Source organism: Coturnix japonica, chromosome Z, assembly GCF_001577835.2.
Source record: "Coturnix japonica isolate 7356 chromosome Z, Coturnix japonica 2.1, whole genome shotgun sequence".
Lineage (NCBI taxonomy): Eukaryota > Metazoa > Chordata > Aves > Galliformes > Phasianidae > Coturnix > Coturnix japonica.
In genome coordinates this window covers 9,678,257-9,691,941 of record NC_029547.1, presented here as the reverse complement: position 1 = coordinate 9,691,941, position 13,685 = coordinate 9,678,257, and the positions used below count along the sequence as shown (strand labels likewise).

Genomic DNA, 13,685 nt, shown 5'->3' with positions numbered 1-13,685 from the left:
GGCGGGGTGTGCAGAGGGAGGTGTGTGAGGGATGGCTGAGGGCTGTGGGTGTGATGGGCACAGAGCAGGGGAGGCACGATGGGCAATTACCAAAAGCAAGGAATTCCAAATATTCCTATTTCACATCTCCCATTTTCATGTTTTTTAAAACCCAGAATCCTCTCAGAGACAATAAAAAACGCACAAATTCAATAAAGAAACTGATATTTATTTACTTAGAACTGAAATCCAGTTAGTTTTACCAGTAGAAAACAAGTATCCCCAATATTCTGTCAATGTAGCTAAGAAATATTTAATATAGCTACATTAGACTAAAAGATGACTTTGGCATCTCCATCTGTAACTTCTCGGCTTATGCTTCAGTTCTGAAAAGCTTTTTCTGCTTCTTCCTCTGAACCTTGCGCGGTTTCCTTTTATCTTTTACAATTGCCTTTGACTCTGGTTTCACAAGCTGTATTTCCACTGGCTTTTCTTCAGCTGGAGTTTCAAAGACCACTTCAGTGGGATCCTCTTCAATAAGCACTTTACTCTCCTTCTTCTTCATCATTTGTACTTCTTTCACTTGATGTTTCTCCTTAAACTTAGCAGCTATTGACAGTCTTATCAACCGTCGGTGCTACAAAAATAAAGATTTAAAATAGAACATTTCAAATAAGCAACATGTAAGAAACCAGATATTATAACAGGCTGGATCTCTGCTTAATTGTCAAAATCCACCACATAGTGTTACTTTTCCACTGACAGGAATTTTGTATTCATTCCATTTTTGCCCAATCACCCTGTTCTCCAACAGTTAAGGCACTACAAAGAGATTCAGGAGAAGGCACATATGGTTCTCCTATACACACAGCTTGCAGCTTTCAAAGTAACTGCTGAAGAGAAGACAAGGCTCCTTACCATGTTTGGGGACTGATAATAGGGATTCTCATACAGAGTTGGTCCTCCAAAGCTACCCTGGAAGATTTTTATGAGATTCAGGACAAAACGAGGCCCAATTTCTACTAGAGATGCATCCTCTTCTATTATCTGCAGTAAAAAAAAATAAAAATACTTTATTTCAAATTGATTGAATCAATGTATATGACCTTGTTTATAAGCCACACTTTTACAAACACAATTCTTTATGTTCTGTTTGGGTCAAGCAAGCATTTTAGAATCCCACACATCTGTGAATTCCTCAGAAAGTAAGCAGCAACACACTTTGGAATAAAGCACCAAGTGAATTTAAAAGTCAAGTGAAGCTTAGGCTTTCACTACCAATTCCTCTTATTAAGAGACTCACAGAACCACAACTAACAGAGAGCAAGCAGAACTAGACAGAACCGAAACAAATTAACTCCAGAGAAACAGGAAAAGGCACGTTCTATAAATAATTATTCTTCTTGTTTTACTGTAATTAATGGATTTGATATAGTTACTCCATTGAGCACCACTGAAAGAGCTGAAAAAGACCACTAACCTGGTAATTTCGAAACCATATTCTCTTGTCTGTGACGGTGAACGTGAAAACATGATCTACAAAAGGCTGGCTTTTGGGATGATACTGTGGTGTACTAAATATCTGAAATAAAAAGCAGCACTTCTCAGTAACTGTAGTTGTAAAGGGACAAGCATTAATTTAAGTTACAAAGTCTCTGATTCCAGATTACATAAAATAAGCTTAAGGACAAGAGTCCAAGTGACTTTAAGAACAACCCTAATTCTTTTGAGCATTTTCTGCAGACTCCGAAGTGTACGATTTGTATGGGGGTACAAAAAGAGAAATTAAAATAACTTACAAAAGATGATGTCCATGCTACATACTGACCTGAATAAACAACTCCTTCAGCAAGGCATAGTGTGGCTCCTTGTCGAAAGTCTACAATGGCAAAAATCACATTTTAGATACAAACTTAAATGCACAAGTAATGTAAATATTTAATGTATTACATGTTCATAAGAACTATACTTACTGGATCAAAGGACAGAAGGGGCCGTGAGCCTCTTAAGCAGTTTCCTGTCATCTTCAATTCTGCCAGCGTGTGAACTAGTAATTTTTTATTTTTTTTATATAAAAAAAACCACATTTTATTACTTAGACAAAGTTAAATAGACAAGAAAGTAAGAATCTAAACATAGTAATATCAAACAACTTACTGTTCTGCACTAAGAATTTAGCTGATGGTCCCTGTGGAGTATTTGAAAGCCTGCAGAACAGAGACATGAGAGAAAAAAACCTTAAGAGCAGCCATGAACTTGTGCTGGATATCTACAGTACACTCCAACAAATCATTTCTGTAAGGAAGTAATCTCAGTCACTTTTATAGCAGCACTTTTAGGATATCCTTTAGGATACTTATGCATACTTGCTTTCTAAACAATTCTGTAAGAAGTTTTAGTAAACTGGTCTGTGGAACCCACTACATGTTTTAAGTTTGTACTACATACAGCAGAAGAGCAGTATTCTTTACGACTTTAAACTAAGCAGTATTTGAAGAAGCCTCACTATTACGGTAACAAACTTTAGGCAGAAGCATTGCCAGTTATGTATACAAATGCAATTAACAAACAAAACATGGTATTTACTTACCACATATAAAGATCTTGTTTCTTTTTAGCTTCAAAGAAGATGCACTTATTACAGTTTTTCATTTCACACACCTACACAAGACATATCAAAAGGGTTATTTATGCAGTCATGAAGACAGCTTCAGAAATTTTCCATATTAATTTCTAATGTCTCTTAACCAAAAGACAGCTTTCTTTTGGCATCACCACCTTTTCAGTATCAATTTTCAGCTATGAAGTTACACAACTCTACAACTAAAAAGAGATGTTTTGAGCTTGGTTGCCTCTTGCTCACAGAAAATAAAGATTAAAACCAGAATTACCTCATTAATTACAAACAGCTTGTCTTTACGGTCCATTTTAGTATCTGGAAGACAAAAACAACGTTGAGAAGGCCTGAACACATAATTAAACAACAACATTTTATAACGGTGTTTGCACGAGTTTTTACTGGCTGTGAATGGAAGATCAGCTACCAAGGGCTTTTTAGCCACGTCATGCTATCACAGAATATCCTGAGTTGCAAAAGTTCCACAAGGATCATGGAGTCCAATTCCTGGCTTCAATCATTTGTTCAATCCAATTGAAACTGAATAAGCCTGGTTTGTTATCATGTATTTTCCGAATTCTAGAATGTGTCCTATGACGCTTTTCTGCACTGTAACAGATATTCAGACTACATTTTATATGTCCCATTATTCACAATCAGTCAGTACCAGATTCTCAGAAATACTTGGTTTGAGGTCACTCTGCAAATGCACTACGGATAACACTCAGCCCTACCTGCTTTAGAATGAGGCATCAGCGTTCTCAGGTCTTGCATTAGGTGCCTTGTTCTGAAATTAATCCCACGAGAGGAGAAAATAAGCACCCGCTCCTTGTTCTTCCATTTACCCTAAAAAACAGACAAAAGCGTTAAACAAAAACCTTAATTTTCTTAAAGTTTCTTACAACAACACCCATTTGAACCGCAGCAACAGAAAAGATGAGCAAGAACATTCATAGCAATCTCATCACCCGCACAGAAACTCCGCAAAGGTTCGACTTCTGACATTACTGCTCACTGCAACGCATATATACAAAAGGCACATAACAACATTAAGAACTCCGCACACAATGGATGTTTTAATAAGAGGGCCCGGCAGAGGCACAGGCTGCCTTCAGATGAACATGTGCTGCGGGCTCGGGCCGCAATGTGCTTCAACGAGAAGCAGCAGCAACTACAGCCATTCCTGAGGCTCCTCAGAGCAACTCCGACACCAAGCACACTCATCATCCATAAAATCGTCTGCATAGAACTCAACTGAAGGCGTTTCTAGATTGTGGTAATACAGCTGAATCGATCGGCCAGAACAGCGCTTTTTTGTCAGCGCTTCCCAGGACGCTATTTCTGTTTGCAGTAACATAATTAGAATGGAACCGCTTCCCAGGACGCTGCTTCTGTTTGCAGTAACATAATTAGACTGTTACAGCCCTCACAACCCGCGCAGTGCCTGAGCTCCCCTCAGCGCCCCGACTCCCAGCGCCGCCCAGCTGGGCCCCAACGCGCCCCGCCGCTACCTGAGAGACCGGCGCCGGGATGCTGTACTCCTCCGGGGCCGCTCCGTCCGGGGCAGCCTTAGCGGTGGCCTCGTTCGCAGCCGGAGCCGCCTTCACTCGCTTCTTCGGCCTCGCAGCAGCCGGCAGCTCACGCTTCCTCTTGGACACCGCCATCTTACAGACACCGCGCCGTGCGCACCTCGCACTTCCGCCCGCTCGCCGCGCCACCGGAAGCGCCGGCGCAGCTGATAGCCGTGGCTTCAGGCCCCTGTAGGCCCGTGTAGGCCGCGCTAGGCCAGTCCGGTCCCGTTAGGCCGCGGTAGGCCCGGTCCGGTCCCGTCAGGCCGCGCTAGGCCCGGTCCGGTCCCGTTAGGCCGCGGTAGGCCCGGTCCGGTCCCGTTGGGCTCCAGGAGCCGGCCATGCCGTTCTCCACGCAGTCCCCCGGCAGCAGCGAGCAGTACGTCCTGACGGCCAGCCTGGATAACGCCCGCAATCTGTCCAGCCTCCTTAGGGCCGTCCACTTCCAGGATCATGCCACTTGCTTCGCCACAGACAACGGGCTTCGGGTGACTGTAGAGGATGCCAAATGCATTCAGGCCAATGCGTTTATCCAGGTAGGGTCTGGAGGCTGAGCTGCTTCCCGTGGTTAACGGTGAGAAGGGGCTGGTAGCAGCGTTAGGGACTCGAATAAGTGATGTGGTAGAACTGGTGTACAGAAGATGAGCTGTGGGGAAGGGGAAGCTTTAGTAAAGCCATAGAGTATTTGCAGAAGCTAATGTGAGGAAGATGCAGTGATTAGAATGTGGCCATTAATTAATCATATAGTGGTTGGGAACAGTCACATTGTCAAATCCTGCCATAGACAGATCATAAAATCATTCATGTTGGAAAAGACCTTGATGGGATGAGAGGTAATGGTATCCAGTTGTTCCAGGGGAGGTTCATGTTGTACGTAAGGAAAAACTTATTCTCAGAAAGAGTGGAGAGGTGTTGGAACAGACTACCCAGGGAATTGAAGTCATTGTCCCCAGAGGTGTCCAGAAATGAGGAGATGTAGCACTGAAGGACGTGGTTTAAGGAGTCTTGTGGGGATGGCTGATGGTTGGACTAGATGATCTCAGCAGTCTTTTCCAACCTTCATGTTTCTATGCTAAGTCCAGCCATCAACCTGACCTCCTCATTATCATTAACCCAGGTCTCCTAATGCCACGTCCACACATTTTTTAAGCACCTCCACCACTGCCCCAAGCAGCCTGGTCCAATGGTTGATCACCCTCTTCAGAAGGAGAGTCTTCCTCATACCCAATCTGTGCCTCTCCTGGTGTAACTTGTTATCATTTCCTTGTGCCGTATCACTTGTACCTAAGAAAACAAACATCTCCATTACTGTGATTATGTGTTAGGTAGTTATAAGCAAATGAAGAGATCTCCCAGTCACTGAAAATGTAAGACATGAGTAAGTTGTGAAGTAATTGGAAAAGCTTCACTGTTTTCATCTCTTACTTTTCTCCCAAAGGCGGAAATTTTTCAGGAGTTTCATGTTCAGGAAGAATCAGTCGTGTTCCGAATCAATTTGGCAGTTCTTCTTGACTGCTTGACCATTTTTGGAGCCAGTTCTTTGCCAGGTATAGTGTATATATATGTATATATTCCTTGACTGTGTGTATGTATAGCCTGTAATTGCACAGTGAAACCTGTGCTTGTCCATAGGTAGATATCCAGTCTTAGTAAAACTTCTGACTTCTTTACCTCAAGCTCTTCCAAGGGTGGAAGCTCTCATCCTTAAGAGGTTGGAACCTGCAGTTTAGTACTTGTTGAACAAGTGTCCCATTGCTGTGAACCATAGCAGAAGTCATCACATTGAGAGAGAGTACAGATACAGCTTGGAATTTCTTAAAATTTCTTAAAAGAAGCAAAGTGTTCCCTTTTATTATGGGGTCCTTTTTGCTCTTCAACACAAATGTTGAATTATATTCCTTTAAAAAAAAAAAAAAAAAAAAAGGGGAAATTTTGTTTCCTGGGAGGTTTTTTTTTCCTGCTTACTTAAGGAGTGTTCAAAAAGAAGTTTTCACAAGCAAAGTTTTCACGGAGCACTGGAACAGGCTGCCCAGGGAGGTGGTGGAGTCTCCTTCTCTGGAGATATTCAAGACCCGCCTGGATGCCTTCCTGTGTGACATGGTGTAGGGAGCCTGCTTTGGCAGGGGGGTTGGACTCGATGATCTCTAGAGGTCCCTTCCAACCCCTACAATTCTGTGATTCTGTGAAAGATTGTTACAAAGATAGTTAGGCTAGCTGTGTGGGTCCTGCAGGATGCACTATATATTCATATGGAGTAGTGTGAAAGGATGTGGGCTTTCTCATGCTGCTTTACCACTGGAGCTATGTGTTGAACTCCAGATTCCTCTGCTGTTACTGCTGTCTGAACTGAAGACCCAAACCTGAACTGCCCTGTGATTTTAGTAAGCTAAACATTCAGATGTTTAAGAAAAAGAGATTCACGACCATAGTGCGAGCTAAGCTGTGTTAAGTTTTGTTTGGTTGAGCTATATGACAGGAAAACCTGAATTTCCTGAAGTGATAAGATGCCCTGATGGACATTCTCTGAACAACATGTATTTCACACTCCTTTTCAGGAACATCAACAGCTCTTCGGATGTGTTATCGTGGGTATGGCTATCCCTTGATGTTGTTCTTAGAAGAAGGAGGAGTAGTGACAGTGTGCAGAATTAATACTCAAGAACCTGAGGACTTGTTAGACTTTAATTTCTGCAGCACCAATGTCATCAATAAAATTATCCTGCAGTCAGAAGGGCTACGAGAAGCATTTTCTGAACTTGATATGACCAGTGAAGTTCTGCAGATTACCATGTCTCCAGATAAACCATATTTCAGGTACTAGAAACTATCTAAACTTCAACTCAGATGTTCCTGCTCATCCTATTTGCTCTTCCCTTGGTGAGAAATGGAATTTTACAGAGTGAAGAGGAAAAGCCCTTAGGAGAATTAGAGTCTGGGGGTGTTGGTTGATGAAAGACTCAACATGAGCCAGCAATGTGTGCTTGCAGCCCAGAAGGCCAACTATCTTGGGTTGCATTGTGAGAAGTGTGACCAGCGGGTAAAGGAAGGTGATTCTGCCCCTCTACTGTGCTCTTGTGAGACCCCACCTGGAGTACTGTATCCAGTTTGGGGCCCTCAACACAAGTAGGAGATGCACCTCCCCTACAGGGATTGGCTGAGAGAGCTGGGATTCTTCAGCCTGAAGAAGAGAAGGCTCTGGCAGGACCTTATAGCAGCCTTCCAGTACCTGAAGGGGGCTATGCAGAAGTTGGGAAGGGACTTTCTATACAGTGTGCATCAACAGGATGAGTGGAATTGTCTTTAAACTGGCAGAGGGTAGATTTAGATTAGATATTAAGAAGAAAGTATTTACTGTGAAGCTGGAACAAGTTGCCCAGAGAGGTTGTGGATGTCCCCCTCCCCGGAAGCATTCAAAGCCAGGCTGGATGTAGCTGTGAGTATCCTGGTCTAGTGGGAGGTATCCCTGCCTATAGCGGGGGGGTTGGAACTAGATCCCAGTCAACTCTGTAATTCTGTGATTTTTCTGTAACTGCTGTCAGTTGTTACGGGATGGTGCCTCTTGTCTTGCAGGTTATCCACTTTTGGAAACGCAGGAAGTGCACATCTGGACTATCCCAAGGATTCAGATTTAATTGAAGCATTCCACTGTAACCAAACCCAGACCAACAGGTCAGTAAGTCCATGATCAGTGCGCTCTGTAGCAGCTCATTCATTTATGACAGAAAGCGAAAAACGCTGATGATGAGTTACTGTAGTAAAATTCTTTGTCTAAGCAAAGTGATAGCAGTATCTATCCAATGAAGCCGCCATGAAGAGATTAACACATAGTGTTGCTAATTACTTTGTAGTTATTCTGATGAGTTTTGATGGGAGTAGCATTTCAGCTACTCCTTATGGGCTGTTTTTGAATGCTATTTTTCTCCCCTACAGGTACAAGATTTCTTTGCTTAAACCATCTACAAAGGCACTGGCTTTGTCTTGTAAAGTCTCAATTCGAACAGATAACCGAGGATTTCTTTCACTGCAATATATGATCAGGAATGAAGATGGACAGATCTGTTTTGTAGAATACTATTGTTGCCCCAATGAGGAAATCACTGAAGCAGAATTGTAGCTGTATATTCTGATTCTGGTATCTGTATTATATTCATGAATATGTGAAGTGTTGTAAGTTTATAATACTGACTGAAATCTGTAAAGAGAGATAGAGTTTATAATACTTTTATGTGTTTTTTTTTACAGCTGTGGGATTAAAAATACTAAGTCTTCTTTCATAAATTCCCTGCTGCTGTTTCTCAGCCTTGAGACAGAAAAGAAGCAGAAAGTAGTATTAATCTCCAAAAGTCACAGACACCACACATGTTGAAGCTGTCATTTTTGTTTGTGTTTTGGCTTTTGTTTTGGTCTTGTTCTAAGCAACTACTTATGGGGAAGTGTGAGCTCTAACTGTATGTTAAGCAGCCAGTTAAATTCCAATTACCAAATTTGTCTTGAAAGAGAATGACATTCTCAGTTTCATTTCATGATAGCCGCAGGTGCCTTCTTTTTTCAAACAGTGACGTGGTGTTTTGGTGAAACCAATGGGCTTCTCATCATAGAATCATAGAATGGCTTAGGTTGGAAGGGACTTCAAGGACCATCAAGTTCCAACCCCCTGCCACAGGCAGGGTTGCCAACTGCTAGATCAAGTACCAGAGCAGATTGCCCAGGGTACCGGGGCCCTTTTCTGGACCTGCTCCAACAGCTCCATGTCCTTGTGTTGCAGTTCCCAGACCTGGACGCAGGGTACAAGCAGAGTAGAGGGGGACAATCACCTCCTTGTCCCTGCTGGCCATCCCTCTTCTGATGCCGTACAGGATACCATTGGCCTTTGGGGCTGCCAGTGGGCACTGCTGATGCAGTGTCTGTGCTGATGGCCCAGGTCAGGCTATGCCCACATATGCTGATGCTCCCTAGCAGGAAAGGCAGCAGGTGCTGCAAGGTTGGGGTTTCCACTGCTGGAAGCTCACTTTGCAGAATGCTGGGCTGCCTGTACAGAGGAAAGGACTGATCTAGAGCTGTCCTGGAGGAGCTAAGGATGCTTTTACCTTTTTCATAGCACTGAGGGGTGCATTCCTTGCAAGCAGCCACAATCCAGGGGTGCCCTGGTGACATTTGTTAGGAAAATGCAGCTTAATCCAGTGCTCTTCCTGCTTCAGAGATACGAAAGCAGACGAACATTTTTGGACAGGGCATTGGCACATACAAGGCACTTGCCGTGTTATGGCACGACGTGCAAGATGAGCACTCGCGCTGCCAGCCCAGCCACCACCGGGGAGCGCTTTGGTTCAGCTGAAGGGCAGCGCAGCCACGTGGCAGCTGCAGCCCAGCACAGCTGTGGGTGTGGGTGCTGCTCGCCTCCCAGGGCGGCCAGTCAGGCACAGCCCACAGCGCTGCTTCCCACAGCAGAGCTCCTGGAGGCGGTGAGGTCAGTGAGCTGTGCCTGTTTCCAATCTCCAGCTTCTGGTAGGAGGCCCCATTACCAACCGTCTGAGCATTTCAGGCTGGCAGAAAGCGCAAGAGGAGGGCCAGCACCAGGAGCCTGGACAGAGCTTTAAAATCATGGACTGAAAAATCGATGACTGTGTAAATACCAGTGTTAAACTCATCAAACAGGTCTGACAGAGCAGCCAAAGGTTTGTAAATCACTATGTGTTGCCTTAAAATGCTTCAGGAGTGACACGCTGTATCACAGACATGCTGTGCTCCTGAAGCCAATGCCAGGACCCTGGACTTGGCATTTCCAGCACTAAATGCACAAACCTGGACCACAAAGGGACAGACCTGATGTCAGTGAGATGCTGTTCCAGGATCCCATCACTGGGTCCCATGATATCACAGCTCAGGAGAACGAGGCTCTTTGCAGCTATCTGACAAAGCACTCCACTTGCCAGCGACAGTCTGCCAGCAGCAGCTTTCTGCAGCTACAAGCACTGCGTGTTAAACGTCCTCAAACAGGGAACTTATTAAATCACAGCTCTAAATCCCTTTTAGCTGCAGTTTACCACTGCATGTAGTCCTAAGAATGGCATTAACAATCATTTTCATAAAGAGAGAGTTAAGTTTCAAGGCAATCAAACTCTGGACCCATTGCTTGCAGAGCACTTCACTGCTCCCTGCAGCAGATCAAAACCAGAGCACACAGAGGATTTATGCCACTGATCTGGCTTCAAACCTTACACCAGTTCATATTTGCTCGGAAAATAGTACTCAGTTTTGTGCCTGTCTGCAGAATTTGTGCTGGGTTACATCATGTCTGTCTGTGCTGCTGCTCTGTGCCTAACACACAGCTCCTACAGAAGCTTTTCCACCTGCTTCTACAACACACTACATGATGACCTGCAGTGTGGCTGCTGATCCACATCAGGAGGTGTGAGCTTAGTAATCCAGCAGCAATCAGAAATGAAACCATTAATATACAATATGAAATGACTCAAAATCTGGCCCAACAGGTGATCTCACTGTATTTACTCTGCACACCAGTCTATCAGCACTCTTGCTCAAAGGAAATACACTACTGAGATGCTTAGATACATAGAATATTGGACACATTTGTACTACAGTAAAGCAGTGACTGTAGCAAAATTTCCCTCAATTAAAAAAAAAAACAGCTGAAGTCACAGAACCAGGATGGAAAAAATTGGAAACAGTTTATTTGCTGCATAAGGAAAGTTCTTGTAAATTACATATAAAGAAACTTGCTATGCTGTAGTGTATAATTTTCAGTATTCCACAAAGATAATTGTAATAAATATACAAACCAAAACAAGGTAGAAGACTAAAACCCGCCAGGCAACCTACAAAATGGTTCACCGAGTCTGATACTTTGCAGCAGTAGCATGCTTACAATTCTGCTGTTCATTCTCAAGTGCTGCAGCAAAATTCTTTTCACATTTCTTTGGAGCATTTTCAAAACCACCTAACTAGAAAATACTGTCCAAAACAAGCAGGCACTAGTTAAACCACCCAAGAAAAGTAACACCAAGGTCTAACTGATGTAAAGGCTCGTTTTGCTTGTTAATTTGTTTTAAAAATCCAATTCAGTTTTGCCAGGGTTGGGAATTATCTGATATAAGTGCACTATAAGTCCAGCCAGCCTCTGGCACCGCTGGCTCTTGTCCTGTTATGACTCTATATTAACTTCACAGGTCATACAGCTCTGGAGATTTCTCTAGTAGAGATGCATCCACCAGCAGGGAGAAAACAAACAGCACAGTGAAGCTGCAAGATCGGTCAAATGGCACCTCAAACACAGTGTGTGATTAGAAAACGTCTTCCATAATTTCATACGAAACCACACTGGGCATTTTTTTATTTGACTTCTAAATCTGAAAGTGCTGACAAAAGATTCTTGCTGCCCCTGGCCTCTAGAAACATCATACAGGGATTTCTGAGTCTTTTGGAGTTCTCCTCCTATAATTTCTACACTTGTTGCCACATGAGGCTGAACTGCATTTTATACCTCACTGCTCTGGACCACACTGACAGACAGGTCGGTTATTCTGTATAGATCTTGTTCAAACTGAGAGCACTTCTCTGTGCTTCGCTATTACTGAATACTTGGGGGTATAAAAAGAATTTCTAATACACAATTACCTAAAAATATTTGTTAATAAGCTTAATGCAAATATTACGTAGAAAAATGGTTTAGTTACAAAAAAATTAATTAGAGGGCCAATAAAAATAGACTGAAGAGAAGATCTTTACAAAAGTGAGGTTAGGAAGTACGAGGCATTAACATTCACTGTAAACATCCTGTGTTCACTAGAATCCCTTGTCTAAAGTATATGTTCTGGTTTTGTTCCTGAGCTTCACGGCAACACTTGCATAGATAGCTAAACCTATTATAATTAGTTGTTTGTACAGACAACTTCAATAAACTACTTATTTTACCTTTTGAAATAGTTTTAGTTCAAGGAAATTATGAAGCATGGTAGGACTTTTGAGTACTCAGTGCATTGGATGGATTGGGACAGCCACATTACGGTGTGCTAGTCTTAAATAAAATTAGGTTACTAAGTAGAGCTGTTGGATGTTCTGGCTCACCATGAAGATCTACTTTTGCTCGCTGCTGCAAGGCTCACTTCTGCTCTGCCAGAGACTGCATGTGGCAAAATGTCTGGAATCTAAGTGCTGCACCATCAAGCAAATAAAATATCCCCATTAACAAGATGCAGCTTATACACAGTGCAGGAGTCCTTATGGAGAATTTCACCGTTATCCAGGTGACACGAGCGCTTGCCTCCAGATTAACCTCCCTCTTGGAGGAAGCTAGAAAGTACTTTCAGAGTAAACATGACATGGAGTGGCCTAAGTCTGAAGAACATACTTGCATTTTGGATATGAAAAGCAGGCATGTGTTTAGTTACTGCTAATGCAGATGCACATGGAAAGTAGTAGAGACAGACAAACAAATCCACCTCGCAAACAACACAACAACAAAAAAGCAGCAAATTGCCAATTTTAAGTCTTACGTTAAGGCAAATCTAGATAAACACCCATAACAGCATTAATAGAAATGGGGAGATTTGCTTTTTTTGTTTACTTCTTCTGCGATTGGCTTTTGCACATGGATAAAATTTGTTTAAGCACCTTCTGGACATCTTCATCCATTTGACCCTGGACAAGGGAAGAAAAGAAGAAAAGATGATTGAGTGGAAATATTTTGTGGCTCCTTAGAGCGATTTGCAAACTATTTCTAAGGTCATTACATCAATTTCCCAAGACAGCAGTGACACATCTGTGCTTAAACAGTCAAATGCTTGGGGCGGTACATCTTTAATATAGCCTGCAGTGTTCTTAATAGTTCTACAGCAGAAACATCTGGCAATAAAATACCAACACTGCGTAACCAGTAACACCGAGCCTTACCTGCACAGCATAGAGAAGATGCATCCTGTAAACTGACACCGTTTCCTGATGTTGTTTCTTTGTTTCCTAGAAAACAGTTAAGCAGAAAGTCACAAAGCATTCAGAATGGCTAAATTCAGAAATCCCCACTCAGATGTATGGAGCTCTGCAAAAAATATAGGTGATCATCTAATGCGAGCGTGTAAAACCATCTCAAACGCTCTTGTGTGCTGGCAGCTGCACCAGACATCATTTGCTGGGAAACAGTCCACAGAAATGCTGTAATTGTACCTGCCTCATACTGTACCAACCAGAAAATGGTAAGATGGTATCAGTGGTAAGAATCACTGATGTAAAGATGTGAAACGAGAACATACTCTGTTTATAAGTTTATCAGAAAACAAAGCAGAGGAGAGATGACAGTATTCTGACAAACCAACCCTTGGCTGCAGTGGAGTCTTTTCCTAATGTCAGTAACCCCTCTGTCAGCAAATGCCTTCCTGGGGAAAGAGATACTTCCAAATGTCTTAATCCATTAAATCCTGTTAACTACTATACGTTCAAAGAGGGAAATCCAGCCTTCTTCGTCATGATAAGAATAACACATACCAGAAGCAGTCTTTCCAAATAAA

The 13,685-nt window shown here is 42.8% G+C and overlaps 3 protein-coding genes across 8 annotated transcripts in view; 1 reads left to right on the top strand and 2 right to left on the bottom strand.

Annotated features, from left to right (window-relative positions):
* Window positions 1-187: 187 nt before the first annotated feature.
* On the bottom strand, window positions 188-4,306 carry BRIX1 (biogenesis of ribosomes BRX1). The gene is made up of 10 exons (XM_015848312.2): window positions 4,108-4,306; window positions 3,331-3,442; window positions 2,871-2,914; window positions 2,570-2,640; window positions 2,137-2,186; window positions 1,953-2,026; window positions 1,808-1,858; window positions 1,460-1,561; window positions 898-1,026; window positions 188-616 (listed from the first exon to the last, which is right to left on the bottom strand). Exons 1-10 carry the CDS (start codon window positions 4,258-4,260, stop codon window positions 353-355), a joined length of 1,050 nt encoding a protein of 349 aa, XP_015703798.1. The 5' UTR covers window positions 4,261-4,306; the 3' UTR covers window positions 188-352.
* A 68-nt stretch (window positions 4,307-4,374) lies between these two features.
* RAD1 (RAD1 checkpoint DNA exonuclease) lies at window positions 4,375-8,685 on the top strand. The gene is made up of 5 exons (XM_015848313.2): window positions 4,375-4,700; window positions 5,603-5,711; window positions 6,720-6,978; window positions 7,735-7,833; window positions 8,095-8,685. The coding sequence occupies exons 1-5, from the start codon at window positions 4,506-4,508 to the stop codon at window positions 8,276-8,278; spliced, it is 846 nt and encodes a 281-aa protein (XP_015703799.1). The 5' UTR covers window positions 4,375-4,505; the 3' UTR covers window positions 8,279-8,685.
* Window positions 8,686-10,834: 2,149 nt separating this feature from the next.
* The window catches only part of RAI14 (retinoic acid induced 14), an 85,838-nt gene continuing 82,987 nt past the window's right edge, over window positions 10,835-13,685 (bottom strand). For all 6 annotated transcript variants that reach the window (XM_015848303.2, XM_015848305.2, XM_015848306.2 and 3 more), the window contains 2 exons: window positions 13,075-13,140; window positions 10,835-12,822 (listed from right to left, as the gene is read on the bottom strand). In XM_015848303.2, the coding sequence (XP_015703789.1) occupies window positions 12,745-12,822; window positions 13,075-13,140 (144 nt within the window). In that variant the 3' untranslated portion in view covers window positions 10,835-12,744. The remainder of the gene's footprint in view (window positions 12,823-13,074; window positions 13,141-13,685) is intronic.

Excerpts from the sequence above, each read along its gene's own strand:
- RAD1 (XM_015848313.2), top strand. The coding sequence starts at position 4,506 with ATGCCGTTCTCCACGCAGTCCCCCGGCAGCAGCGAGCAGTACGTCCTG. Across the intron at positions 4,701-5,602 it reads AGGCCAATGCGTTTATCCAG|GCGGAAATTTTTCAGGAGTT; the intron begins GTAGGGTCTGGA and ends TTTCTCCCAAAG. Across the intron at positions 7,834-8,094 it reads AACCAAACCCAGACCAACAG|GTACAAGATTTCTTTGCTTA; the intron begins GTCAGTAAGTCC and ends TCTCCCCTACAG.
- BRIX1 (XM_015848312.2), bottom strand. The coding sequence starts at position 4,260 with ATGGCGGTGTCCAAGAGGAAGCGTGAGCTGCCGGCTGCTGCGAGGCCG. Across the intron at positions 1,859-1,952 it reads CCCTTCTGTCCTTTGATCCA|ACTTTCGACAAGGAGCCACA; the intron begins GTAAGTATAGTT and ends TTGCCATTGTAG. Across the intron at positions 617-897 it reads ATTATCAGTCCCCAAACATG|CACCGACGGTTGATAAGACT; the intron begins GTAAGGAGCCTT and ends TTATTTTTGTAG.